Below are 27,828 nucleotides of genomic sequence, written 5' to 3' on the forward strand. Positions count from 1 at the left end.
ACTCACCCACAACTCACGTCTCCTGTGGCCCACCCGCTCAACCACCCGCTCGTTGATCCACCCACCGACCCACACGCTTACCCACCTTCATATTCTCCCACACGCTCACCCATCCACTCACACACCATCTGCGTGTTCCCTGTTCTCCCTAGTCCTTCGTGCAAACCCAGCAGCAGCAGCAGCAACAACCCTCTGCTGACGTGGGTGAGTCCAACACTCACAACAACCACCCTCCCCAACGTTTCAGCAGTGTGATGCGACCCGTCTGCCGATCTCCTCCCATCACCATTTTGCATGCCTCACCTTGCACTCCCCCCCCACCTTCTCCACACATCTCTCATCTCACGTGTTGGCGCGGCTCCAGTGTCGAGTGTGGAAGTGGTGGAGGACACTACCGAAACCAGGGCCGGGACATCCAGTCGACTGCACCGCTCACCCGCCATCCGCCGGCCCTCGGACGAGAAGAACCGCCTGGTACACGCGTGTGGCGGCACGTACACGCGTGGCACCACACACACGCGGTGCGGTGCGTGTGACGGCACGCACAGCTGCGTACACGTGCACGAGTGATAGCACGCAGGTATTCCTTATGCCTTCTCATGTGTTCCTCTTACTCCTTGTGCCCCCTACCCGTGTGCCCCGGTGTGTGTCATTGTCTCCCCGCGTGTCTCCCCGCGTGTCTCCCCGCGTGTCTCCCCGCGTGTCTCCCCGCGTGTCTCCCCGCGTGTCTCCCCGCGTGTCTCCCCGCGTGTCTCCCCGCGTGTCTCCCCGCGTGTCTCCCCGCGTGTCTGCCCCCACGTCCACGCGCTCTCTAGTTCCGTGGCCGGGACTCGTGCTACTACTGGGAGATTCGGGAGGAGGAGATCTCCCTCCTGAACATGGTCGGTTCGGGCTCCTTCGGGACCGTGTACAAGGGCAAGTGGCACGGTGAGGTGGGGGAAGGGGTGGTGGGGGAATTTGAGAGGGAGTGGAGGGGAGAGAGGGATGGGGGTTAAAGGGTGGGAAGTGAGAGAGGAGAGGGAGGGAGGCAAGTCGAGTGGATGGAATTATTGTTCAGTTAGATTACACATATGGCAGCAATCATCGCCTCCTACTCGCAGACTCCTGCCCACTTACAGGCCAAGTGTTGAGTGACCTTGTGCCACATAGGAACAGTTGCTGTGAGAGGTGCCCTTTCAAATGTGTTGAGATGAGATGCGATGCAAGTCGTTCTTCGCGTGTAAAGTACTCCTGACGTGAAGGAGGAGGCTACAGAGGTGGAGAGAGGTGGAATGAGCGGAGAGAGCGAGAGAGAGTTGTCGGAAGAGCCGGAGGCTGTGTTCTGTGGAGCGGTGATGTTGGGTGAATGTTCCCTCTGGTGGCGGTGCTGGTTGTTGTATCGGGTGACTTGCGGCACATCGTGCCTTGAGTGGCGGTGGGGTTTGGTGGCTGGTGTGTGCCGGCGGAGTGCAGCAGCAGCTGCTCACAAATCCACGACTAGCATCGGGAGCCTGAATCATAGTAATAAGTGGCATCGCGGCGCGAGCCAATCAATGGGTTACCTGCCTAGCAATAGCCGTGCCCGTGGCGTGGTGCAGTGTTTGTGCATGTTGTGATACTGCCATGTGGGCCCTCTGTCATGGACGTGTCCTGTCAGTGTCACCGGAGCGCAGTGGGTTGTGCTGCGTTTGTGCCGTGCAGAAGACGTGTATGCAAAGGTCCTGAAAGTGATTGTATGTGTGTGTGTGTGACATGGCATCATGGCTGTGTGTTATAGTCCCCCTGCGTTATTGGTTGCACGTTGTGACGCGATTGTGCCGCGGTTGTGTTGCGCAGGAGACGTGGCTGTGAAGATCCTGAAAGTGACCGATCCCACTCCGCAGCAGCTGCAGGCCTTCAAGAACGAGGTGGCTGTGCTCAGGTAGGAGACGGAGCGAGAGAGAGAGGGGGAGAGACATCAGGACCTGAGAATGTAGCCTCATGGTGCACCTCGTCTGGTGATGATGTCACTGCCAATTAGTGGTGAATGGCGGCTGTTATTGTTGAGTGTGTGAGTGAGTGTGTTGGTGTGGCCTACAGTGTGGAGAGGGTGAGTCGTTGTTGTGATCTGCAGTCTGGTGGTTGAACACAGTGTGATGGATGAGACGAAACAGTCGGTGCCTGGTCCCGACCGAATACTCAACACGGGTGGAGTGAATCAGTGAGTGACCTTCATGGGCATGGTAACCACGATAATAGTAGCGACAGCAGCGTGACAAGGAGGCGACTGACTGCCGGTGAGCGAGCAGGTGGCTGAATTGAATCTGTGAGCATGCCGGATCATCAGTTAATGTGATAGCTCTACTCAAAACCACGTCGAGGCCTGCTGCTCCATCACGCACCTCGTGCGCCTCCGCCCTTCCCCGCCGCCGCTCTCCCCTGCCTCTCCCTCACGGCCCCTTTCCCCCTCCGCCCCCGCACCCCGCAGGAAGACGCGGCACGTGAACGTGGTGCTGTTCATGGGATATCTGACGAAGCCCCGCCTCGCCATCGTCACGCAGTGGTGCGAGGGCTCCAGCCTCTACCGCCACCTGCACGTCAACGAGAGCAAGTTCGAGGTGTTCCAGCTCATCGACATCGCCCGCCAGACGGCGCAAGGCATGGAGTGAGTGCGACGCCGTCGCCGCCACCGTCAGTTTGGCGGCGGGGGTTGGCAACATCACCCCTTACTGTGAACACTTGGCAAGACCCTCCTGATAAACTATAAACTAAACTATTTTTTATTTTACCAGGTAAGACCCAGAGAGTCTTGAGGCTCAGCGTGGCTTTCCTGGGTAAACGAGATAAATAATTTGCACCACCATCACCACCGTTGGTATAATTCTTGAGAATAGGTTTTCCCCATTTTTATGGCAACAAAACAGGTGTTAAGATGTTAAAACACCAAACTGAAACCTTTTTACAAGGAATCATGTCTGCATTAACCACAATACTTGTGGTCAGAATGAAAACAAAAAACATACTCTGATAGTATTTGCATTGTCTTTGAAACTGATTGGTCCACACCAGAGACAGCTTTCTTTCGAGCCTAGTCTCAAACGGTGTGAGAACAAAGACAATGCATATACTATCAGAGTGTTTTTTGTTTTTATTGTGACCACAAGTATTGTGGTTAATGCACACATGATTCCTGGTGTTTTAACATCTTAACACCTGTTTTGTTGCCAGAATAAAGGGGAAAATCTATTTTCATATTTTGGTACTGGAAAAGGAGGTCCCATAGTATAATTCTTGTTTTATTTTTTCAGTTACCTCCACGCGAAAAACATCATCCACCGTGACCTCAAATCCAACAGTATCCTCACTGCCAGCTGGCGCTGCCGGGGCGGGCTTTGCAAGGTATGTTGCGTACGTTTGGGTATGTGTGCGCGTTTGTGTCTGTGTACCATTGGGTATGTGCGTGCACGTGTCTGTCCGTGTACCATATTGGGTATGTGCACACACTTGTCTGTCCGTGTACCATATTGGGTATGTGCGCCCGTGTGTTCGTCTCTTTACGATTGGCACTACGCGACAAACCCGGCGACCAACATCGGTGACGATTATCTCAACCAGTCATGGGCCTCCCCTAGGTCGACTCGGCCTTAAAAGGCATACTTTGTGCAGTCTGTAAACATTAGGATTGGGGATAACATGGCGGCCAGACGTGGTGCTGGCCACACGGCCCGCTTGTGTCGCGTGTCGTGCCGCCCTTCATAGGTGTTCACCGACAGCACTTGTCCCAAAAGTTTGTTGAGGCTATACGGGGGTCTTTGTCTTTGTACAGGTGTCCACGTGTGCGGTGTGCCAGGGTGGTCGTGTGCTAGTTTTCCCGTTTGCCGTGGTGACGTCACAGCGAAAGTCGGTTGTTGCTGTAAACATGAATATTGCACACACGTGGAAAGTGTGTGCCCATACTCACCCTAGTAGCTAGCTACCCCCCCCCCCATAATAAGCTGCCCTCTAATGAACCGCCCCTTGAACGAGACCCTTCTGAGGCCGTCCCCCTTAACGAGCCGGCACAGACATCTTCCTGCACGAGGGCCTCACGGTGAAGATCGGCGACTTTGGGCTCGCCACCGTCAAGTCGCGCTGGAGCGGAGCTCAGCAAGTCGAGAACCTGTCCGGCTCCATCCTGTGGATGGTGAGCGCGTGGTGTGTGTGGGGGGGTGTGCTCTGTGTGTACCAGGCTGTGGTGGTGTGATGAGTGTGGTGCGTGGCACAGGTGTTGCATCTCCCGGTCATTTGTCATTTCTACAGTGGTAACTCTGGATACGTCGTTAATTCGTACCAGAAGTGGTAGGACTTCTACCGAAAATGACGAATACCAAGCGAATTTTTCCCATAAGATATAAAGGATCTTTGTTTTGATATAAATTTCACCCCCTTTGCAACGTTAGCTGATTTGATGTCTTATTTTTTTTTCACAATCGCCGAAATTGTTCTTGGCATACGGTATGCCACCGCAAGATCAGTGACGCGCATGCCGCTTTCATACTTTTCTATTATCTCTTTTTTCTACGTCAATAGTGATCCTAACCATTTTCTTTGTAGCTTGGCTTTTCTCACTAACCTTCTTAGGGCCCATCTTAAATGAATTGGCAAAAAATTCACGTTAAAATGACAAAAAAACACGTGAAAATTCACAGTTATAGCAATGGTTGTGCACTGAATGAGATCTACAGGCAGACTGAGGAGCGGCGCTTTGTTTCAGTCGTGAACGGGGTGTACGTGGGTACGCGGTGACTCATCCCGACCCATACAAGTTCTAGCAAACGCGTCGTATCCCAAGATGTTTTTTTCTCGTCAAAACACGACATATACCAAATTCGACATTCCAAAGCGGTCGTCTACCGAGGTATGACTGTACTGGGATCTTTCCTGTCGGCCCCACCCCCTGTCCTGTAGCCCCACCCCTGTCCTGTAGCCCCACCCCCATCATGTAGCCCCACCCCCATCATGTAGCCCCACCCTCTGTCCTGTAGCCCCACCCCCGTCATGCAGCCCCACCCCCTGTCCTGTAGCCCCACCCCCTGTCCTGTAGACCCACCCCCTGTCCTGTAGCCCCACCCTCTGTCCTGTAGACCCACCCCCTGTCCTGTAGCCCCACCCCCTGTCCTGTAGACCCACCCCCTGTCCTGTAGCCCCACCCCCGTCATGTAGCCCCACCCCCCCTTGGCAGTGTGTGTGATGTATAACGCGTGCCGTGTGTATGTTGTGCGCCCATGTGTGGAGGCCCCAGAGGTGGTCCGCATGCAGGACACGAACCCGTACACGTTCAAGTCGGACGTCTACGCATTCGGCATCGTGCTCTACGAGCTCATGGCCAAGGAGCTGCCCTACGCGCACATCGGCTCCCGAGACCAGGTCACACGCACACACGCACATACCCACACATCTGTTCCAGAGACCAGGTTCACCACACACCTGCACACCCACACATGAACACAAAGACAAAGATCCCCTGTATAGCCTTAGCAGACTGTAGGGGCAAGTGCTGTTAGCGAGCACCTATAAAGGCCGGCGCGGCACACGAGGGGGTTGGTGGCCAGCACCACGCCCGACCGCCTTTGTCTCCCAGTGGCGATGTTTACACATTGCAGCAGGTACTAATCTGAGTCGACCTGGGGGAGCCCCAGGACCGATTCAGATAATCGTCCCTGGTGTTGGCCGTGAGAGGGAATCGAACTCGTCGGGGTCATAGCGCAGCTCGCTAACCGCCACACTGCCGTTCCTCACGCAGGCACACGGACACATCTGCCACACGCGCGCAGACACACGCGAACAAGCATCACCCCGCCCGCTGCCCTGTCCTCCGCCCCACCCCCCACAGATCCTGTTCATGGTGGGGCGGGGTTACCTGTCTCCGGACCTGAGCAAGGTTTGTGGGAACTGCCCCAAGGCCATGAGGAGGCTCATGGCCGACTGCCTCAAGAAGCTGCGCGACGAGCGGCCCCTCTTCACACAGGTGAGGACACTCACACCCACGCACACACGCACACACGCACGCACACACACACACACTTGCACGCACGCACACACACACACACGCTCACACACACACGCTCACGCACACACGCACACGCTCACGCACACGCCCACACTCACACACACGCTCACGCACTCACACGCACACATGCTCACACACTCACACGCACACACGCTCACGCACACACGCTCACGCACACACACTCGCACGCACACACACTCGCACGCACACACGCACACACACACACGCACACACTCACGCGCACACACACACACTCGCGCGCACGCACACTTGCACTCGCACGCACGCACGCACACGCGTGCACGCACGCACACACGCGCACGCACAGGTACAACAACCACGCACGCACACACACACACACGCGTGCACGCACAAAGACACAGAACCCCTCCTGTAGCCTTGACAGACTGTTTGGGGCAAGCGGTGTTAGCTAGCACCTTTGAAGGTCAGCATGGCGCACGAAGGGCAGGGTGGCCACCACCACGCCCGACTGCCTTTGCCTCCCCATTGCTGATGTTTACACGCCGCACCAAGTACTCCTCTGACGCCGAGTCGAGGCCCAGGACCGGTTCAGATAATCTTCACCGTTGCAGGTATCGAACTCGCGGGTTCGTAGCGCAGCCTGCTTACTACCGCTCCCCACGCATGCACGCGCTCGCCCAAGTGTGCGCACACACACGTACACAGGCGCGCCCGCTCACTCGCGGGTTCCGTCGAGTTCCACGTGCGCCGCTTTTTCCCCTTGCCCCAAATTGTCCGACGCCATTGTGGTCGCCGACGCCGCCGCTTCCGTGGCGATTCCCTTTTTCCGACGCCGCCGGCGCCGCAGGTCCTGGCGTCGATCGAGCTGCTGGCGCACGCACTGCCCAAGATCCACCGCAGCGCCTCGGAGCCGTCGCTGCACCGCTCCGGCCTCGACCTCGACGACCTGCGCTCCATGTTCATGCAGCCCACGCGCTTCGGCGCCAAGTGATTGCGCCCCCTCCTGCCCCCCCCCCCCCAACTGCGACCGGCGAGGGGCGGGCGCTCCACTCTCCGGCTCCATCGCACTGGAAAGGAAATGGGATGGTCCTACTACCCCCCCCCCCCCCAACTGCACACATCGGCAAGTTATGGGCATCCCTTGGCGCACACCGTGGGGGGGGTGGGGTGGGGGATGGTGTCCGCTGTGAACCACACTCGCCAGACAGGGGTGGTGCCTCCCCTCCTCTCTCACGAGCCGGAAGATGGCGGCGTTCTGATGGTGCCCGCCTCTACCCGCACGCCGGCGAGTGATGCTGCTGCGCCAGCGCCACCCCAACGTGTGGGAGCGGTGGCTTGGACGGCACTCGCCCTACGAGAGGAGATGGACGCCATCGCCGCCAGACACGGCAGGGCACTCGTGTGCTGCAAACCGCACGGGGTTGTGCACGTGTGCGAGCGTCTTGAGTGTGTGCGTGTGTGTGAGAGTTGGTACAATAAGTAGATGCGGTACGACAGAACGTTTTGCTGATTGGACTTGCCGGTGACGTGCCAGCGGTGTCGAGATCGGCCTCTGTGCAGGAGGAGGCTCGTGAAGGACGCTACTGGGCAGTTGGAGGTGGTCGCCCCCTCGACAACAAGTTGGCACAATCGGGAGCACAGGTGGTGCATCTTCCAGTCATCTCGGTCAACCTATAATACCTGGGTCTGTCTCGTGACCTCCTGCCAGCAGCAAGCCTTCTCCACGTCACGTGATGGCTTCAAAAGTGCACTTAGCCTGGCACAAGAGCATGAGGGTGGTGAGCCTGTGGGTATGCTTGTGAAGGCGTGCGAGTCTGAGTGAGCATGTGGGCGAGCGTGTAAAGCGTGTGGTCGTGTGAGTGAGTGCACGCCCGTGTACGCACATGATCGCGATGGTGATCGCATGGGTCGCCGCGAGGAGTTGCTGCTTCCATGAACCTATCGCAAACCAATCGGTGAGCTCGCAGGTTCTTCGACAAAAACACGTTTCAGGTCGTGTCCTGATGAAGGCCAGTCAGCCAAACCATCGGTGTCGACCGTTCCTCGTGGGGACTAACAGAAAAAAACCCCATCCATTATGGCGTTGAATCGATCTGTTATTTCATTAACGCGTGCGTGTGTGTCTGCGTGTGAGCATGTGCCTCAATAGGTGCTCGCCAACAGCAATTGCCCCATCGGGTGTATAAGGCTGTGTGTGCCTGTGTGCGTGTGTGTGCGCTGTCATCTTGGTGGTGGTTTTACCTTTTGGGTAACGTTTCTCCAGCCTGGTCAGTTTACTTATGCTGCCCTGGGGTCTTACAACACTGAAGCCTTAACCCACCCACCCGTAGCCCCCCCGCCCGCCCGCCTTCCCTGTCTGCCTCCACGAGCGGGCTGGTGGGCGTGGTGGTGGCCACGATGTGCCTTATTCTCGGGTGAGGCTGCCGTTGTGCCTCTGTGAAACCGGCGGCGAGGCCTTGACCGTGGTGCCGGCACGGTTGCGTTAACGCGAATCTACGGGGGGAAACAATCACTAAACACGAAGGGAAAACCCTGGCTCCATATGCCTCCTGCTGCTATTCCTGGCGATGCCGTCTGTACGGCCACGGGGCGGACTCCTGGGGTCCAATCCCCGCCAGCGACCGCGTCGCTCGTGACGGTGAACTACGAGGAGCGGCGCGCGGCTGCGATCATAGTTGTGGCGAGTCGTTTGGGTAGACGGGAGCCGCCGTGGTTGTCACGGTTATCGCTCCGCAGCTTGCAATCCAGAGGTCGCCGCTTCCAATTCGGCTTTGTGGCACGGCGAACAAATCTGAGTGAACAGTGTTACTACGATTCTGGGTCTAACAACTGTAATGAGAACAACTCATTGTAGCGCTGAAACTGGACACAGCCGACAGTGGCTCCTGCTGCTCCAATCTACTCCATGCTGCTCTCTGCTGCCAGTTCCTCCAGGCTAAGTCCATGCTGCTGCTCCATGCTGCTGCTGCTCCATGCTGCTGCTGCTCCATGCTGCTGCTGCTCCATGCTGCTGCTGCTCCATGCTGCTGCTGCTCCATGCTGCTGCTGCTCCATGCTGCTGCTGCTCCATGCTGCTCCATGCTGCTGCTCCATGCTGCTGCTGCTCCATGCTGCTCCATGCTGCTGCTGCTCCATGCTGCTCCATGCTGCTGCTGCTCCTCCATGCTGCTGCTGCTCCATGCTGCTGCTGCTCCATGCTGCTCCATGCTGCTGCTGCTCCTCCATGCTGCTGCTGCTCCATGCTGCTCCATGCTGCTCCATGCTGCTGCTGCTCCATGCTACTCCATACTGCTGCTACTCCATGCTATTCCATTCTGCTCTCTGCTGCCAGTTCCTCCATGCTAGTCCATGCTATTCCATGCTGCTGCCCCATGCTGCTCCACGCTTGTCCATGCTGCTCCATGTGGCTGCTGCTGCTCCCTGCTGCTCCCTGCTGCTCTTGCTCGCCCATGCCCTGCCGGGTCACGTCTTCCTTTTTCTTACCACATGGCAGCGCGGGCGCCCACGTGACGCCCCGTTGTGCGTCCTCACTGTGAATGGGCACCGGTGGCGACCGGGCGGCACAGCCCTGCCTCGGAGGCCTTATGGAATAGATTAAACATATCACTGTACCCAGCGCGGTGTCCCTCGCAAGGCGCCCTCTCTGTGTCCTGGTGCTCGTTGGAGCCTGTGGTCTGCAAGGCCCTGTGGTGTACTGGGCTGTATCCTGGCCTACAGGGCCAGCTACATTGCCCTGTGGTCTATGGGGCCCTGGTCATTACCCCTTGGTCTACAGGACCATGTCCACTGCCCTGTGGTCTGTTGTTGCATGCTTGCGATAGGTCCTGTGGGCCACGTGGTTGTGGTGGCTGCTCTACCGGATGGTTTTGCATGGCAGAGTGGCGTTTTGCATTTGAGATTCTGTGACTGTGATGTGGAGTTTTTATTTTTTAACACATCGGGTGCCATGCTCATTTTCATTCGGAAAAAAAGCGATGGATAATTAAGTGCGTTTTTATTTCATACTTTTCAACGAAAAGATGTTCGAAAGCAAACGAGGTTCACGAACTGGAAGGTGGTCTGTGTAAACTTTGTACATAGTGGCATGGTGTCTGCATGCGAGTTGTGGTGGTGATTATCCTTTTATTGGCGTCGCTGCTGCTGTGTTTCTGAAGCGCCTGCGTTTTACCATGAAGCGGCCGCCGTGTTCGCGGTGAAATCTTCGTTTATAGTATTCGTGGTGTGATCCTAACAGTTCCATGTATAGGGTTGGTTTAATAAAAGGGGCTTCTGTGGAGTGTCTTGCCATGGCTTGTGAGACCGGCGGCGGTGGGGTCGGGTGCTTGCCGGCGTCTCAACCCTCGGCCGTGGCAGCTCCTGTGGCGGTCACCGGCCCGACGCAGCAACGTCGACCAGTAGGCAAAGTCCGTTCCATCGGAGGCCTTCTTCCAGCCGTGGATTACTTGACACAGGGCTGCTGTGCTCTTAATTCGACTACTACAGATCAGGAAGACGCAAAGAAGGACGTGTCGAGAGGATGTGAAAACATCATGGAGCGGAGCCAAAGGGATTACTGCCAACGCCGTCAACCCCTCAACTCGCGCGCCGGCACAGACCAAGCGGCGGTCGTGGTGGAACATCTGCCAGTCGCCTCTCCTGCCACACGTCACCCGGCACACCACATTCAGTACCACTCCGACTACAGTAGGTGGCTACGACCTGGTGCCCACCGGCAACCCGGAGAGACAAAGGCCTCTGCCCACCAGCAGTAGGTGCCACTGGGGCACAGGGCGGCGGCGTGCGTGTTAACACGCACGTGTGTGTTAACACACGTGCGTGTTAACACGTGCGTGTGTGCGCAAGCTCGGTTCCCATCGTGTCGGACTTTGTTGACTTACGCTCGCTTACTCAGGAGAGCCTTGCCGAGTCTCGACGCTCTTTCAGCAGGGTCCTGCCAAGTGTTTGCAGGAGCGCGCAATCTCAATTGGCAGGTAATTTTTCACCATTGTGATGTATGGTCCAATACCAGTTCCACGTTTTTGTTGTGAGCTATGAGAGCAAACCCCGTACAGACCAGGGGGAGATCATACAAACAGCAGTGCCCGAGTCGGGAATCGAACCGAGGACCACCTTGCCCCGTCGTGCCGAGTGCCACTACCGCCCCCACCCTGCCCTCCACGACGTATCCATGAGGACCATCTCGGTACCATGTCGATGGGTATTCCAATACATTTAAATGTCTGTGCACATCAACAAGAATACATTTAAAGTCGGTGAGTATCAGCGAGTATCTTAGTATACAACGGCGAGTATCGCCGAGTATCTCGTTACAAGTTGGTGAGTATCTTGGTACAAGTCGGCGAGTATCAGCGAGTATCTCGGTACAAGTTGGTGAGTATCAGCGAGTATCAGCGAGTATCTCGGTACAAGTCTGAATATCGGCGAGCATCTCAGTACATGTCGGTGAGGATCTCCAGCAGCAGCGGGTGCAGCTTGGCGCCCGCCTGCGTGCGCCGGTAGGTCTCCACGAAGTCCACGTGCTCCGTGACGAGCTCGCGCAAGTCGGCCAGCTTCTGCAGCAGCTTGGGGAAGAGGAAGGGGCAGTGCGGGTGTGCTCGGCGCAACTGCAGCGCCAGCGCCTGCAGCATGCGCATCTGGAGACGCTCCACGGCCGCCACATTCACCAGGCCCGGACGGTCTGCACACAGTGACACATTCACAGTGACGCATTCACACATACAGTGACGCATTCACACAGACAGTGACATTCACAGTGACGCATTCACACAGACAGTGACACATTCACAGTGACGCATTCACACATACAGTGACACATTCACAGTGACACACAGTGACGTATTCACACAGACACAGTGACACAGACACAGTGACGCATTCACACAGTGACGCATTCACACAGCCACACAAAACACAGTGACACACAGACACACAGTGACACTGACACATATGACTGACACATTGGCACACGGCGCCACAGACAAAGATGACCCCCCCCCCGTATAGCCTTCACAGACTGGGCAAGTGCCATTATCGAGTAGCACCTATGAAGGCCGGCACGGCACACGAGGGGGTGGGTGGCCAGCACAACGCCCGGCCGCCTTTGTCTCCCCAGTGCTGATGTTTTTACACACCCTACCAGGTACTTGGTCAAGGCCGAGTTGACCTAGGGGAGGGACTAGGACCAGTTAAAACAACCTCCACCGTTACTGGCCCCCGCTCCACGGGAAGAGGTGTCGCGGCGCCCACCGTCGCAGAGGATGATGGCGGCGAGGAAGACGGCGATGTCGTCGTCCAGCAGGCCCAGCGCGTTGAAGCGCTGCGAGAACTCGAACTTGGAGTCGCTGCTGTGGAAGCTGCTGCGCATGGCGTCGTAGAAGGGTCGCGAGATGTAGACGCCGCAGCCCGCCAGCAGCATGCCGTCCTCGCGCACGTGTCCCGCCATCATGGTGAACATGGCCTCGTACACGCTGTACTTGAGCAGCGTCACCTGCGGCGACGACGACGACCACCGAACTACAGCAACCACTCCATTGGAACCTCCTTTGCCAGTAGCAAAATGTGATAATTGGTTTTTTACCCTTTTATTTGGCAACAAATTTGACACCTTTTTTACAAGGAGTCATGTTTGCATTGACCACAATACCTGCGGTCAGAATGCAAACAAAAAACACAACTCTGATAATGTATGCACTGTCCTTGAAATTGATTGGTCCACACTCGAGACAGCTTTCCTTAGAGCCTAGTCTCTCATAGTGTTGGACCAGATGACACCAAAAGGTGCACAACTCAAAGACAATGCATCATCAGAGTATGAGAGCTCGGGGTGAAGCATTTACACCATTGGAACCTCCTTTGCCAGAAGCAAAATATGATAATAGTTTTTTTACCCTTTTACCTGGCAACAAAATTGCATACATTATCAGAGTTGTGTTTTTTGTTTGCATTCTGACCGCAAGTATTGTGGTCTATGCAAACATGACTCCTTGTAAAAGAGGTGTCAGTTTTGTTGCCAGATGAAAGGGTAAACAACCAATTACAACAACCACCACAAAAGGCACAACCAACCGGGAACCACACTGGTCAACAAGACGGCCAAGACGCCATGGCAACTGCCACCGAGCTGACTTGACTCTTCACGTGGTCTCAAAGGGCACCTAGCCTGGCACGGTGCGTCGTGTCCGGGTGTGGCATTGCACGCAACTTTGTACCCACGGCACCCCCCACGGGCAAGGGGGTAGATTCGGAGCGTGTCGTACGGCTGCGTGTAGGTGAGAGAGTGTCCGTGTGTACAGGGGAGCGGTGGGTATAGTGGTTAGCGCTAAGCTGCGCTACGAACCTGGCGACCCGAGTTCGATTCCCGCTTCATGGCCAACATCACCAGTGACGGTTATCTGAACAGGTCCTGGGCCTCTCCTAGGTCGACTCAGCCTCAAATGAGTACCTGGTGCGATGTGTAAACATCGTCACTCGGGAAACAAAGGGGCCGTCCATAAATGATGTCACGCGACTTTGGACGATTTTTGAGCCCCCCCCCCATCGTCACACAGCGTCACAAAAAGTCAGACCCCTTCTCAAATGTGACGTCACAAAGCTCTGCCCCCCCCCCCCCCCCAAAATAAAACATGGTTCAAATCGCTTTAAACGATTGTTATTGTAGTGCGTATTTAATGTGGCGCTGCACTGATGTTGTAGGAGGAAACATTTATTAGAAAGTCAATTTAATTAAGTAGAACGTGTTGTCCATATTTATTTAAAGTTGCGCATTTTGATGTGATGTCACATTTCTCAACCCCCCCCCCCCTCGTCACACATTGTCACAAATGTCTGACCCCCCCCACCCTAGGTGCGTGACGTCATTTATGGACGGCCCCAAAGGCGGCCAGGCCGTTCAGTGATTCTGCACTTGTTCGATTCTCATAGTACTATACTGCCTTCAACTTTTATGAACGACTGGATGTTTAAGGTTATCGATTTGTCGTATTATCTTGCTGTATAGCGAAGGAATAAATACAATTACTTAACTATGCAAGTTAAAAAGTACGTGTTTTAATATTTAAGTGTTTTTTATTTATTTAGGGCCCCTGTTATGCGACAGGCCCCGCACTCGCTGAATCGGGCACTGCCCCCCACCCCCGTCCCTCACCTGGTCGTTGATGTCGATGGCGCCGAACCCCGGGATGGCTTTGGCGAACTCGGTGACCTGGCGCACCACGTCGGCAATGCGGTACTGGAACCGGTTGAAGAAGTGGACCAGCTGCACCGCGCCTGGCACCGCCACCGCCGCCGCCGCGCCCGGCTCCTGTCCGGGCGCCGCCTGCAGCTGTTCCCGGAGCATCGCCTCCATGGAGGGGTCGCGCTCGCTCGGCGCCACCAGCTGAGTCAGCCCGATGCTTCTGCCGAACTCCTCGAGGGAGCGCATGTCCCGAACGATGAGCACCTGGTTCGCACGCGCCACCAGCGCCGTCCACAGCGACAGTGAGCGGCAGGCGCAGCGCCCGACTGGCAAAATATACATTTCTCGGTGACTTTCCAGATATTGTATCGAATTCCAATTAACGGATGGTTAAGCCATGTTTGTTAAAGTACGGAGTTAGCCTGATAACTTTATCTAAATTGTCTTATGGGTGTTATTGTTAGACTTGCTTCCCACTGGGATTTTTGCACACATCGTTGAAATACGGTGCTTTTTTCTGGAAGATTTAGCGGTTTTTTCCTGGATTTTTCTGTCGCGCGTCGTCACTTTAAGATGTTCCTTGTTCATGTTTTGTTTGTTGTGGTTGAACCCGAGTCAAGAGACTCATGGCTCACAGGGCTACACCTCATAAATGAAAAAAAACTGAACCACTACGCTTGTGCACACCACACACACCACACACACCACACACACACCACACACACACCACACACACACGCACACCACACACATCACACACACCACACACACCACACACACCACACACGCACACCACACACATCACACACACCACACACACACAGACACACCACACACACACAGACACACCACACACACCACACACACCACACCACACACCACACACCACACACACCGATACACCACACTACACACACCCACACACAGACACACCACACAGACACCACACAGACACCACACAGACACCACCACACTACACACACACACACAGACAGTACACACACAGACACCACACACACAATGACACGACACACCACACACACACACAGACACTACACACACACTACACACACCACTCCCCCTGCTCCTGTTGGACCACATTGTGAGCGTGCCGAGCCACGACCACGCAGAACGGGTCCTGCCGGCCCTGTCCTGAACTGCAAACCCAGCTGACATTGCTGGGTCTGGGGGGGGAGGGTGGGTCTGGGGGGGGGCTGGGTCTGGGTGGGGGGGGGTGGCTGGGTCTGGGTGGGGGTGGCTGGGTCTGGGTGGGTGGGGGGGCTGGGTCTGGGTGGGGGGGGCTGGGTGGGGGTCTGGGTGGGGGGGGTGGGGATGGGTGGGGGGCTGGGTTTGGGTGGGGGGCTGGGTCTGGGTGGAGGGGGCTGGGTCTGGGTGGGTGGGGGGGCTGGGTCTGGGTGGGGGGGGGTGGGGCTGGGTCTGGGTGGGGGGCTGGGTCTGGGTGGGGGGGGTGGGGCTGGGTCTGGGTGGAGGGCTGGGTCTGGGTGGAGGGAGCTGGGTCTGGGTGGGGGGCTGGGTCTGGGTGGAGGGGGCTGGGTCTGGGTGGAGGGGGCTGGGTCTGGGTGGGGGGCTGGGTCTGGGTGGGGGGCTGGATTTGGGTGGGGGGGCTGGCTGGGTTTGGGTGGGGAGGGTGGGGGGTGGCTGGGTGGCTGGGTGTTGTGGTAATGCGCAGTAGCTGCGAGAGAACTCGACTGATCTTATCGAGAACAAAGAAGTGAAGTGGCGCTGCCCCATTCCGTGACAAGAAGTTGTCACGCGGCGCGAGTTTCTCGCTGTGCCCAACTGAGCGTGCGAGGGAGTTGCGAGGTTTCTTCCTTCCCGACAATTGCGACAAATACCACAGCGGCAGCAGCAGCAGCGCACCTGCAACATCACCTCGCCGGCACTCCAAGTGGGGGGCGACGGCACTGGCCACGAATCGCTGCACGAGGCCACGACGACAGAAGCAAGACACCGACTCGGGGAGCAGGCGCTCAAGCGAGCGGCTCGCAACGCTGCAGAGTTCGCATCCCGGGCGGGGGTCGACTCCGCGTCAGCCCTCCCTCGCCCCCCCCCCCCCCCGGCACGCGCGCGACGGCTGTCCGCAATCGACCGACCAAATTTCCCAAGCTCTGCAGTCCTATATGCTGGGACGTGCAGCCAACTCCCATCGACGAACGAGCGACCGCGCGCGTGGCTGGGCAAACGCCCCTCATGGCGCGCCAAGCACGGCGCCCGCCACCATGCCTCTCCCCGCGTCTCCCCGTGTCTCTCCCCGTGTCTCTCCCCGTGTCTCTCCCCGTGTCTCCCCGTGTCTCCCCGTGTCTCTCCCCGCGTCTCCCCGCGTCTCTCCGTGTCTCCCCGCCTCTCACCGACTCCAGGTCCCGGAGGATGTCCTCCACCTTGGCCTTGGTGAGCGGGAACGTGCGGCGGTAGGCGGCCTGCACGTGGGCCGCCAGCGCCGCCAGTGCCTCCTCCCCGTCCTCGGCCGGCGACGGGGAGCTCTGCTCGCCGCCGCTCTCGACGCCGCTGCCGTCGCCGGAGCCGCCAGCGCCGCCGCTAGCGCCGCCGCTCGCCTCCGGCGCCGTCTCGGCCAGGATGCGGTCTCGCTCGCTGGGCGGCATGCGGCCAAACCGAATCGCTGTGGGGGCGCACGGCGTTAGCCCCGGGCATCACCAACCACGGCCACTCCACCGCACCGCCCGACAGCGGCGCCACCCCGTCATGTTATTACTGTTAATACATCACGCCTGTTTACGCAGGAAAGTCTCACCAAGTCTCGTGACTCTGTTCCAGGAGGGTCCTGGTTCTCGTGGTGAGGAAGGGGGGTGCGCTGCTGTGTGTGGAACCTCAATCGAGTGATTCTGCCAAATCCGGTGCTCACCGATGCAGCCGGGCTCACTACTCGCTTCAGAGAGCGTCACGGGGAGCTTTGACGTCCACTGCGAGCAAGGTGGATTGCGCGTCACGGTATTTACCGGTTGATACCCCAGCAGTAATAACCAGGGCGGCCCAGCTGAACCGAACCGCGTGTCTACGCTCGCCACAGGGTGGAACTTGCGAGGGGGGGGTTCTAATGTCAGCCGCCACGTGCGGGCAGCGGCGACATTCCTCACGGTCCGGATAATCCGGAACTCGCAGTGGCACACGTACACACGCGGACGCAACGCGGCCCTGTGGGCACGCGGTCACGTGCACACTTTAACAGACTCAGTTTAACACGTAGGCTTTCGCGACCAAGTGCTGTTAGCGAGCACCTATAAAGGCCGACGTGGCACACGAGGAGGTGGGTGGCCAGCACCACGCCCGGCCGCCTTTGTCTCCCCATTGGCGATGTTTACACACCGAACACCAGGTTCTTAGTTGAGTCCGAGTCGACCTAGGGGAGGTCCGAGACCGATTCAAATAACAGTCACAGGTGTTGGCCGTGAGTGGGGAATCGAACTCGGGTCGGCGAGTTCATAACACACAATCCAGCCTGGTTAAACCCAGGATGGATCGTAGGCAGGCAGCCTAAATGTTTCTAACCGGCGAAGATGCTCCATTAGGGGGGTCCACGTTTCACAAGCATAGAGAAGGGAGGGAATGACTGTGGCCGAGAAGACCTGAAGCTTCGTATGGAGCGACAGACCAGGTAGCTTCCACACAGCGTTACGCAACCGATGAAAAGATATTGCCGCTCGACTGATTCGGAGCGATACCTCTGCTGTTAAACTAGAGCCGGTCATAAGCACACTTCCAAGGTATGGGAAACTCTCCACTCTCTCCACTACTGTCCCATCATTGATTGGGAGTTGTGGGGGTGGAGTGTCCGATGGTACAAAATACCCAGGCAGGTGCTTAGTTTTGGTGGGGCTGATGGTAAGGCCCCACCTCTTAGTGGCACGCTCCAGTCTCAACAGCAGCGTTTCCAACTCCTCCTCTGAATGAGCAGCTATTACCAAATCATCGGCATACATAACGTGGTTGACCAATAGGGAGCCATCCCTTGATGCACCCGGGCATCGATCAGCCTCCCATTATATCTGTACCAAATGGAAATTCCCCCGGTACAGCTATTGAAGGCTTCACGAACTAGTGGTCAAAATAGATGTTAAATAATGTGGGAGCCAGAGGACATCCCTGTCGCACCCCAAGGTGTACAGGGAAAGGCTCTGACTCCCGGCCACGTAGTTTAACCTGGGCCCGCTCACCATCATGAAGGTCCTTAATGATCGTGAGCAGAAAGCACGAAGAACATCCCAGAGCCCAGGCCTACTGATGGTATCATATAGGCCTTGACCAGGTTAATAAAGCAGAGATGTAGGTCTTGTTGAAATTCCCTACACCTCTGCTGTAGCAGACGGACAGAAAATATGGCATCTTTGCAGGACCGCCCTTTCCTGAAACCGCATTGGGGCTCCGCAAGCCTCTCCTCAGCGTGCCTAGCAAGGCGATGTTGAATAATCCTTGCCAGGACCTTTCCCGGCACACTGAGGAGTGAGATGCCCCTGTAGTTGTTACAGTCTGTGCGGTTCCCCTTCTTAAAAAGGGGGAACACCAGGGCATCCTTCCAATCCTGCGGAACCCGTCCAGCGGTTCATATAGGGCAGTCTGTGCACAAACGCCACCCTCCCTCGGCATTTCACTTTGGAGTTCATCTCTGCCCGGTGCCTTTCCTGGTCTCAGACTCCGGATCGCCTTCAGTACTTCCTCAACAGATGGCACCTCAGCCAGCCACTCACAGGGGGTGACCTCTTCCAATATTTGAGGCACCGCAGCCTCAGCAGGGTTATCTCCACACGAACAAACACTACACACAGACTACACACACACGAACACACACACTACACACACACACTACACACACCACACACAGACACGAGTGAGTGCGTGCCACCCACCGTCGCGTGACATGCCGAGCCGCAGACACTTCTGGTAGCGGCAGTGCTGGCAGTTGTTGCGGCTGTTCTTGTGCACGGTGCAGGCGCGCGTGCACCGCGGGTACACCAGCGCCAGGCGCAGCGTGCGGCGGAAGAAGCCCTGGCGAACAGGGCGACGCTTCGGGAAAACGGCACGGCACCAACGACGCGGCTGCCATCACCACGCGGCAGCGGCGGCAGCGGCAGCAGTGGCAGCAGTGGCAGCAGCAGCAGCAGAAGTGGCAGCAGCAGCAGTAACAGCAGCATCAGCAGTGGCAGCGATCAGTGCCCACCCCCGTCGTCTCACAGGCCACGTGCCGATTCTCGCCCCCTCTGTACCTTGCATCCCTCGCACGCGTGGAGGCCGTAGTGGAAGCCCGAGGCGCGGTCCCCGCACACGCGGCACTCCACGGCCTCCGCGGGGGGCCACGATGGCGACGATGCCGCCGCCACGGCGGAGCCCCCCGCGGATCCCCTCGCCGGGGAGCCCCTCGCCGGGGACCGCAGCTTCTCCCCGGGGGCCTCGGGCATCGCCATCGCCTCTGCTCGCACCACGCGAACACGGCCACTCGGTCAGAAGTCACGACGTTCGGTCAGCAATCACGGGCTCTCGGCCACGGGTCAGGGCTGTGATTGGGGATTGGTGGCTTGTTTTTGAATGGCGTGGTGCTGCCCGCCCCCCCCCCCCCCCCCCGGTATGCCGTGCCAGCCCTTCGTAGGTGCTTCTCGCTAACAGCACTTGCCTCAATAGTTTGTTATAAGGCTACACGGGGGGTCTTTGTGGTGGTGTGTAATGGTACGTATTTGTTCCAATGTGTGAGTGGTGGCGAGTGACAGTGAGCGATGGTGAGTGGTGGCGAGTGACGGTGAGTGATGGTGAGTGAAGGTGAGTGATGGTGAGTGATGGTGAGCGATGTCATCAGGTCCATCACACCATCACGATCACTCACACCACCATCACTCACACCACCATCACTCACACCATCACTCACACCACCATCACACCATCACACCATCACCATCACTCACACCATCACTCACACCACCATCACTCACACCACCATCACACCATCACATCATCACCATCACTCACACCATCACTCACACCATCACTCACACCATCACTCACACCACCATCACACCATCACACCATCACCATCACTCACACCATCACTCACACCACCATCACTCACACCACCATCACACCATCACATCATCACCATCACTCACACCACCATCACTCACACCACCATCACTCACACCACCATCACACCATCACACCATCACCATCACTCACATCACCATCATGCCATCACCCCATCACCCCACCATCACACCATCACCATCACACTATCACCATCACACCATCATGACATCACACCATCATGACATCATCATCACACCATCATCACACCATCACACCATCACACATCACACCATCATCACACCAACACCATCACCATCACACACACCATCACACCATCACACAAACCATCACACCACCATCACACCATCATCACACCATCACCATCACACACACCATCACCATCACACACACCATCACACCATCACCATCACACACACCATCACACACACCATCACCATCACACCATCACCATCACACACACCATCACCATTATCTCACCATCACACCATCACACAATCACACCATCACAAAAGATAAAGATCCCCCGTGTAGCCTTAACAGACTGTTGGAGCAAGTGCTTTTAAAAAAGACCTTTGAAGGCCGGCACGGCACACGAGGGGGTTGGTGGACTGCACCACGCCTGGCCGCCTGTGTCTCCCCAGTGGCGATGTTTTTACGCAAGGCACCAGGCACTCTATTGAGGCTGAATCGGTCTGGAAGATGCCCCAACACCATCACATACCATCAAATTATCACACACCAACACACAACAACAACCGCCATTCGCCACTAAGTGGCGGTGACGTCACCACGACGCTTGTGCCAGGCCATGTGCACCTTGAGGCCACGTGAAGTGTCGAACGCCCGCTGGCAGGAGGTCACGGGGCAGACTCAGGTGCCACGGGTCGACTGAGATGGCCGAGATGAGTGGCTGATGCACCACCTGTGCCCCCTACTGTACCAACTTACTGTGCTTTAGCCACCCGGCGCTCCGCTAGTTGTTGTGAGCGTCGCTCATCCGCCCTCCGTTGTTGCTGGAGGGCGACTGCCTCAACCAACACCATCACACCAACACCATCACACACCATCACATTATCACACACCATCACACACACACCAACACCATCACATTATCACACATTATCACACACCATCACACACACCATCACACACACCATCACATTATCACACACCATCACACACACACCAACACCATCACATTATCACACATTATCACACACCATCACATTATCACACACCATCACATTATCACACACCATCACACACACACACCATGACACACTCCATCACATTATCACACAACATCACACACACACACCATCACATTATCACACACCATCACACACACTGACACACACTGACACACACAGCTGACACACACAGCTGACACACACACACCTGACACACACACACCTGACACACTCACCTGGCAGCCGCTGCTCCAGTCGTCCTTGACTCGAGACGGGGCTTCCGCCTTCAGGTGTACCGGCTAGGGGAGGGGTACAGGTGGTCAGGGGGGCGGGGTACGGGTGATTGGGGGGCGGGGTACGGGTGATTGGGGGGAAGGGTACAGGTGATTGGGGGGCGGGGTACGGGTGATTGGGGGAAGGGTACAGGTGATTGGGGGGCGGGGTACGGGTGATTGGGGGGAAGGGTACAGGTGATTGGGGGGCGGGGTACGGGTGATAGGGGGGCGGGGTACGGGTGATTGGGGGGCGGGGTACGGGTGATAGGGGGGCGGGGTACAGGTGATTGGGGGGAAGGGTACAGGTGATTGGGGGGGGGTGGTCCGGGTGGGGGGTGTGTTGGTGATTGTGATGATGAGGGTTGTGATGATGGTGGGGTTCTCTCTTGCTCCCAAACAAATAGTCATCAGGTGTCTCTCGCAGTTTTATTTTTCACAGTCAAATCACAGCAACCCACCGCCAATGAGCAATTAACCCACAGATGAGGAATTGTTCAACAGCTAATGAGCAATTAACCCAGATCTGTTGAGCCATTGACAACCCATAGATCATGAGCAATGAACTCGCAGCTAATGAAGAATTAACCCACAGCTAATGAGCAATTCACCCAGGGCCAATTGCCCCATAGCTAATGAGCAGTTAACAACAAGGCGCAGCTAATCTAGAACCAACACGGCGACTGTGCAATCACCAACCCACATTCACTGTGCAATGAGCCGCCAGTAATGAACAATCACGTGACCCACAGCGACTGAGCAACCAACACGCACAGGTAATGACTAACCCACAGCGAACGAGCAATTAACCAACAGCTAACGACTAATGAACTACTTCTAAATCGCGCTACTTATAATCATTCACCAATCACAATGAGCCGCGTGTGAGCACGTGGCGGCATCGACTCGGGCACAACGATTCGGACAGCAGGGCCCGTGGCTTCAACATCGTCATCACCACCACAACTGAACCATTATCATCAACACCATCACCACTGAACCATCACAATCAACACCATCACCACCACCACTCAACCATCATAATCAACACCATCACCACCACCACTCAACCATCGTAATCAACACCATCACCACCACCAGTGAACCATCGTAATCAACACCATCACCACCACCACTCAACCATCATAATCAACACCATCACCACCACTCAACCATCATAATCAACACCATCACCACCACCACTCAACCATCATAATCAACACCATCACCACCACCACTCAACCATCGTAATCAACACCATCACCACCACCAGTGAACCATCGTAATCAACACCATCACCACCACCAGTGAACCATCGTAATCAACACAATCAATACCATCACCACCACCACTCAACCATCATAATCAACACCATCACCACCACCACTCAACCATCGTAATCAACACCATCACCACCACCACTCAACCATCGTAATCAACACCATCACCACCACCACTCAACCATCATAATCAACACCATCACCACCACCAGTGAACCATCATAATCAACACCATCACCACCACCACTCAACCATCATAATCAACACCATCACCACCACCAGTGAACCATCATAATCAACACCATCAACACCACCACTCAACCATCATAATCAACACCATCACCACCACCACTCAACCATCATAATCAACACCATCACCACCACCAGTGAACCATCATAATCAACACCATCAACACCACCACTCAACCATCATAATCAACACCATCACCATCACCACTCAACCATCATAATCAACACCATCACCACCACCACTCAACCATCATAATCAACACCATCACCACCACCAGTGAACCATCATAATCAACACAATCAACACCATCACCACCACCACTCAACCATCATAATCAACACCATCACCACCACCACTCAACCATCATAATCAACACCATCACCACCACCACTCAACCATCATAATCAACACCATCACCACCACCAGTGAACCATCATAATTAACACCATCAACACCACCACTCAACCATCATAATCAACACCATCAACACCACCACCAGTGAACCATCATAATCAACACCATCAACACCACCACTCAACCATCATAATCAACACCATCACCACCACCACTCAACCATCATAATCAACACCATCACCACCACCAGTGAACCATCGTAATCAACACCATCACCACCACCAGTGAACCATCATAATTAACACCATCAACACCACCACTCAACCATCATAATCAACACCATCAACACCACCACCAGTGAACCATCATAATCAACACCATCAACACCACCACTCAACCATCATAATCAACACCATCACCACCACCACTCAACCATCATAATCAACACCATCACCACCACCAGTGAACCATCGTAATCAACACCATCACCACCACCAGTGAACAATCATTATCATCAACACCATCACCACCACCACTCAACCATCATAATCAACACCATCACCACCACCACTCAACCATCGTAATCAGCACCATCATCACCACCACTGAACCATTATCATCATTACTACCACAACTGAACCATCATCATTTGAACCATCATCATCACTTATATCAGTCATAATGGTAACCCGGGTCCCATCATTATCGTAATCCAGGCAACATTATCACGACAACTGAATCATGTAATCATCATGACAACGGAACCATGCTCGTTATCATGAATCATTAGAGGGGTCTCATCATCTCTATCAATTATCATAGTAACCCGGTTTCCATCATCACAATCACAACTGAACTATCGTCAACTCAAATTATCCATCATCATCATTACATGGGCCGTATGATGTCTATAAACCACTATCATCATCAATACCGTAATCCATGTCCCATCACCACCATCAACACCCGGGCACCAAGATTGACCCGGGTCCCATCTTCATAAACATCACAAGCGCCATCACCATCGTCACAATGCAGCCTGATCACCATGGCCAAAGCCATCAACACCACCGGAACCTGAATCCCTCCAGTCACATCTCAACGTGACCCTCATTCATTACCATCACAAGCAGGGCCCCGTCAATACCGTTATAAGCCCCAGCCCCATCATCAGGGCCATCACAACGCGGCTCGTATCACCAACTTCGCCATCATTACCATAACAACTGGTGAATCATCATCATCATAACCCAGGCCACAGCATCATCATCACCATCATCCACTCAAGTGCCAAATGAAGAGGCCCAGGATCCTGGAGTCGAAACGGAGCCGGCGTTCCTCAGTCAATGACAACTCAATAAAGGACAGAGGCGCCAGGTCAACCCACACACGGCAACAGGCTCGGAGTGACGCGTGATAAAGATCCCCCGTGTAGCCTTCACAGACTGTAGGGGCAAGTGCTGTTAGCGAGCACCTATGAAGGCCGGCACGGCACACGAGGAAGTGGGTAGCCAACCCCATGCCAGACCGCCTTTGTCTTCCCAGTGCCGATGTTTTTACACATCGCACGATGCACTCATCCGAGGCTGAGTCGACCTTGGGGAGGTCCTAGGGACCGGTTCAGACAATCGTCACTGGTGGTTGTTCGTGGGAATTGAACTCGGGTCGCCAGGTCCGTAGCGCAGCGCGCGAGCCGCCGCATTATCCACCAACACACCGAGACGCATCCATCGAAAACACGTGGACTCGTGCCCACCACCATCGTCGATAACAGTGATCGCGCGCTGATCATCGATACGTTTACGCTCACACCAATCAATAAGTTACACTCACAGTGATCAATAAGTTACACTCACGCCGATTAATTACATTCACAGGCACGAGGAAACTTACGCACACGGCAATAACAAGAAGCCAATACGTTGACGCATGCGCACTCGCCGGGGTGATCGACACGCAGGCAACGCGCCAGTGCGGAGGAGGAGGTTCCATTCCTTCTGCGGTCCCAACGTTCGCGGACTCGAATCTCCGGACACTGACATCACCACCACCAACACGTACCCACCCCCCACCCCCTGAACACCACCATACCCCCCCACCCCCTTGACACCACCATGCACCCTCTCACCCCCTTGACACCACTCACCCCTAATTCCACCACTAACCCCTAACTCCACCACTCACCCCTAACTCCACCACTCACCCCTAACTCCACCACTCACCCCTAAGTCCACCACTCACCCCCTAAGTCCACCACTCACCCCCCCCGTAATATTTAAGTCCCCCATGGATCGCGAGCTCCACTAAAGGAACTCCCAACTCAACCATGAAACCCTCTCCCAGCTGCACGCGGTCCCCGAGCTCAACCACGTATCCCATCAGCTTGACATGACGCCCCCAACTCCACCACCACGGAGCCTGCAGCCCGCCAGTGAACACGTGGCCCACGACTCAGTCGACCTCACCTGGCCAAGCACCTGTGCTCGGCCGCCCGGCCGACGCTGGGGAACCCAAAGGGGGAGCCGCCACACGCCAGTCCAGACACGCGACACGCGGGGCAGCGCTGCACTGGCTCGGGCCGGCGTCGTCTCAGGCGGCGGACGAGCTGCGCGTGACGGCGGCACGAGGCCGGGCTCTGCCCACAAACTCTGAGACGTGGGCAACGATTGGAGGCGTCATCGAGCGGATTTTCCCTGGAGCATAGCGGCGCCTACACCATTCAGAGTCGCGATCTTTATCCTGGAGGAATCCGATGAGCTAAGCGGCACTTTTTCCACAGATGTCCCTCCACATTTGCATTCCCCCCCCCCCCCAAATGTGATCCCGATCACTGCTACCGGCGTTGTGTCGTCACGAGATGAAGAATCCGTTCCGATCTTTCGCAAAACAGCGCGGCCCTCGGTGTATCACGGTACCGCAGAAGCGGACACGACAGAGCTACTTCCAAGATCTCTTCAAGTGACATTAGGGGTGGGAAGGGGGGGTTGAGCACTTTCCCTCCGGCTTTCACCATCGATGTTCATCGTGGGTGTGCTGCCACCGCCACCAAACCCGCCCCACCTCGTGACAAGGGAAAAGTGCTCAAACTACCGCAGGGCGTTGGACATACTCGGGAAGGACACTTTCACCCGCGCCGTGGTGCAAGGCGACTGTGGTGCTGCCATGGATGCGCATGCATGAACAGAGGCGAGCGGAATTAAGAAACTTGCTCCGTTGCTTCAACCGCCGCACCGGGAGGTCAAATCAAGCTGAACCGGTGACCTCTGGATTGCAGGTCTGGTGTGTTGTCCGCCCCACACCGCGGCAGCAGAAGCACCCCATTGTTGTGGCAGCCATTTTATATGTTTTCAAATTGGACCACGACGTCGCCCCAACCTGCAGCACTGCCCACACGGGAGAACACGCATGCACACGTACACACACACCTACACACCTACACACGTACACACACATCTACACACGTACAGGCGCGTGCGCGCCCACGGCGCAGGAGTAACGGCGACACGGGGTCACGGCACTTGACGGGATCACGGCACGGCTAAAGAACAGATAAGCGTGGGTCGCCCGCCCAGCCCCACGGGCGCAAACGGGCGGGCGCTCACTCGTGGCCACGGCCACGTGTCCCGTGGGGTCACGGCCGGGTGACCCGTGGGATCACGGCCGGGTGACCCGTGGGGTCACGGCCGGGTGACCCGTGGGGTCACGGCCGGGTGTCCCGTGGGGTCACGGCCGGGTGACCCGTAGGGTCACGGCCGGGTGATCCGTGGGGTCACGGGAGGTCGCGGTCGCCGGTCGGCGGCGACGCGCGCCCGGGGTGCTTGTGCTCGTCATTGCTCGCTGCAAATGCTCGCGGTCAGAAATCCTGGAAATGACGAATCCGTTCGGGACTCTCTCGCAGAGCGGCAACAAGCCTTCGTCTTGGACGACGGGCCCCCGGAAGCAGATATCACAGAGTTATCTCTGAGATCCCTTCAAGTGACCACCACCGGTCCACACCTCCCTCCCACGCGCAAGACAACGCCACCAACATTCTCCCTTGAGAGGGAGGTGGCTTGGGTCGTCGTGGAGGGAGGTGAGCAGGAATGCATCTCAAACTAAATATTTTCTGGGTTACCGGTAGACTGGAGTAGGTAGCACGTGACTAGTAGTAGCCACAGCCATAGCGATAGGTGTACTGGATGCGGTGTACTGGATGCGGTGTACTGGTGTGCAGAAATATGTTATGGGTCGTTGGTAGACTGGAATAGTTAGCAC

The 27,828-nt window shown here is 56.2% G+C and overlaps 2 protein-coding genes across 5 annotated transcripts in view; one reads left to right on the forward strand and one right to left on the reverse strand.

Moving 5' to 3' along the window:
* The window catches only part of LOC133356712 (serine/threonine-protein kinase B-raf-like), a 23,139-nt gene extending 12,874 nt beyond the window's left edge, over positions 1 to 10,265 (forward strand). For both annotated transcript variants that reach the window (XM_061574353.1, XM_061574354.1), the window contains exons 8-17: positions 153 to 204; positions 365 to 474; positions 816 to 927; positions 1,816 to 1,900; positions 2,447 to 2,623; positions 3,267 to 3,313; positions 4,023 to 4,141; positions 5,233 to 5,364; positions 5,831 to 5,965; positions 6,837 to 10,265. In XM_061574353.1, coding sequence (XP_061430337.1) covers positions 153 to 204; positions 365 to 474; positions 816 to 927; positions 1,816 to 1,900; positions 2,447 to 2,623; positions 3,267 to 3,313; positions 4,023 to 4,141; positions 5,233 to 5,364; positions 5,831 to 5,965; positions 6,837 to 6,980 — 1,113 coding nt within the window. In that variant the 3' untranslated portion in view covers positions 6,981 to 10,265. The remainder of the gene's footprint in view (positions 1 to 152; positions 205 to 364; positions 475 to 815; positions 928 to 1,815; positions 1,901 to 2,446; positions 2,624 to 3,266; positions 3,314 to 4,022; positions 4,142 to 5,232; positions 5,365 to 5,830; positions 5,966 to 6,836) is intronic.
* On the reverse strand, positions 9,967 to 25,691 carry LOC133356713 (peroxisome proliferator-activated receptor delta-like). Of its 3 annotated transcripts, XM_061574355.1 has the most exons (8): positions 25,468 to 25,691; positions 21,655 to 21,717; positions 19,400 to 19,602; positions 19,043 to 19,181; positions 16,532 to 16,800; positions 14,133 to 14,426; positions 12,236 to 12,476; positions 9,967 to 11,666 (listed from the first exon to the last, which is right to left on the reverse strand). In XM_061574355.1, the coding sequence occupies exons 3-8, from the start codon at positions 19,595 to 19,597 to the stop codon at positions 11,419 to 11,421; spliced, it is 1,389 nt and encodes a 462-aa protein (XP_061430339.1). In that variant the 5' UTR covers positions 19,598 to 19,602; positions 21,655 to 21,717; positions 25,468 to 25,691; the 3' UTR covers positions 9,967 to 11,418. The 3 variants fall into 3 exon arrangements, with proteins under 3 accessions (XP_061430339.1, XP_061430342.1, XP_061430340.1); XM_061574358.1 differs by lacking the exon at positions 25,468 to 25,691 and having other exon boundaries at positions 19,400 to 19,605; positions 21,655 to 21,676; XM_061574356.1 differs by lacking the exons at positions 21,655 to 21,717; positions 25,468 to 25,691 and adding an exon at positions 21,177 to 21,404.
* Between the last annotated feature and the right edge of the window lie 2,137 nt (positions 25,692 to 27,828).

The sequence above is a fragment of the Lethenteron reissneri genome, chromosome 55 (assembly GCF_015708825.2).
Source record: "Lethenteron reissneri isolate LAM-NWPU_2019-01 chromosome 55, ASM1570882v1, whole genome shotgun sequence".
Lineage (NCBI taxonomy): Eukaryota > Metazoa > Chordata > Hyperoartia > Petromyzontiformes > Petromyzontidae > Lethenteron > Lethenteron reissneri.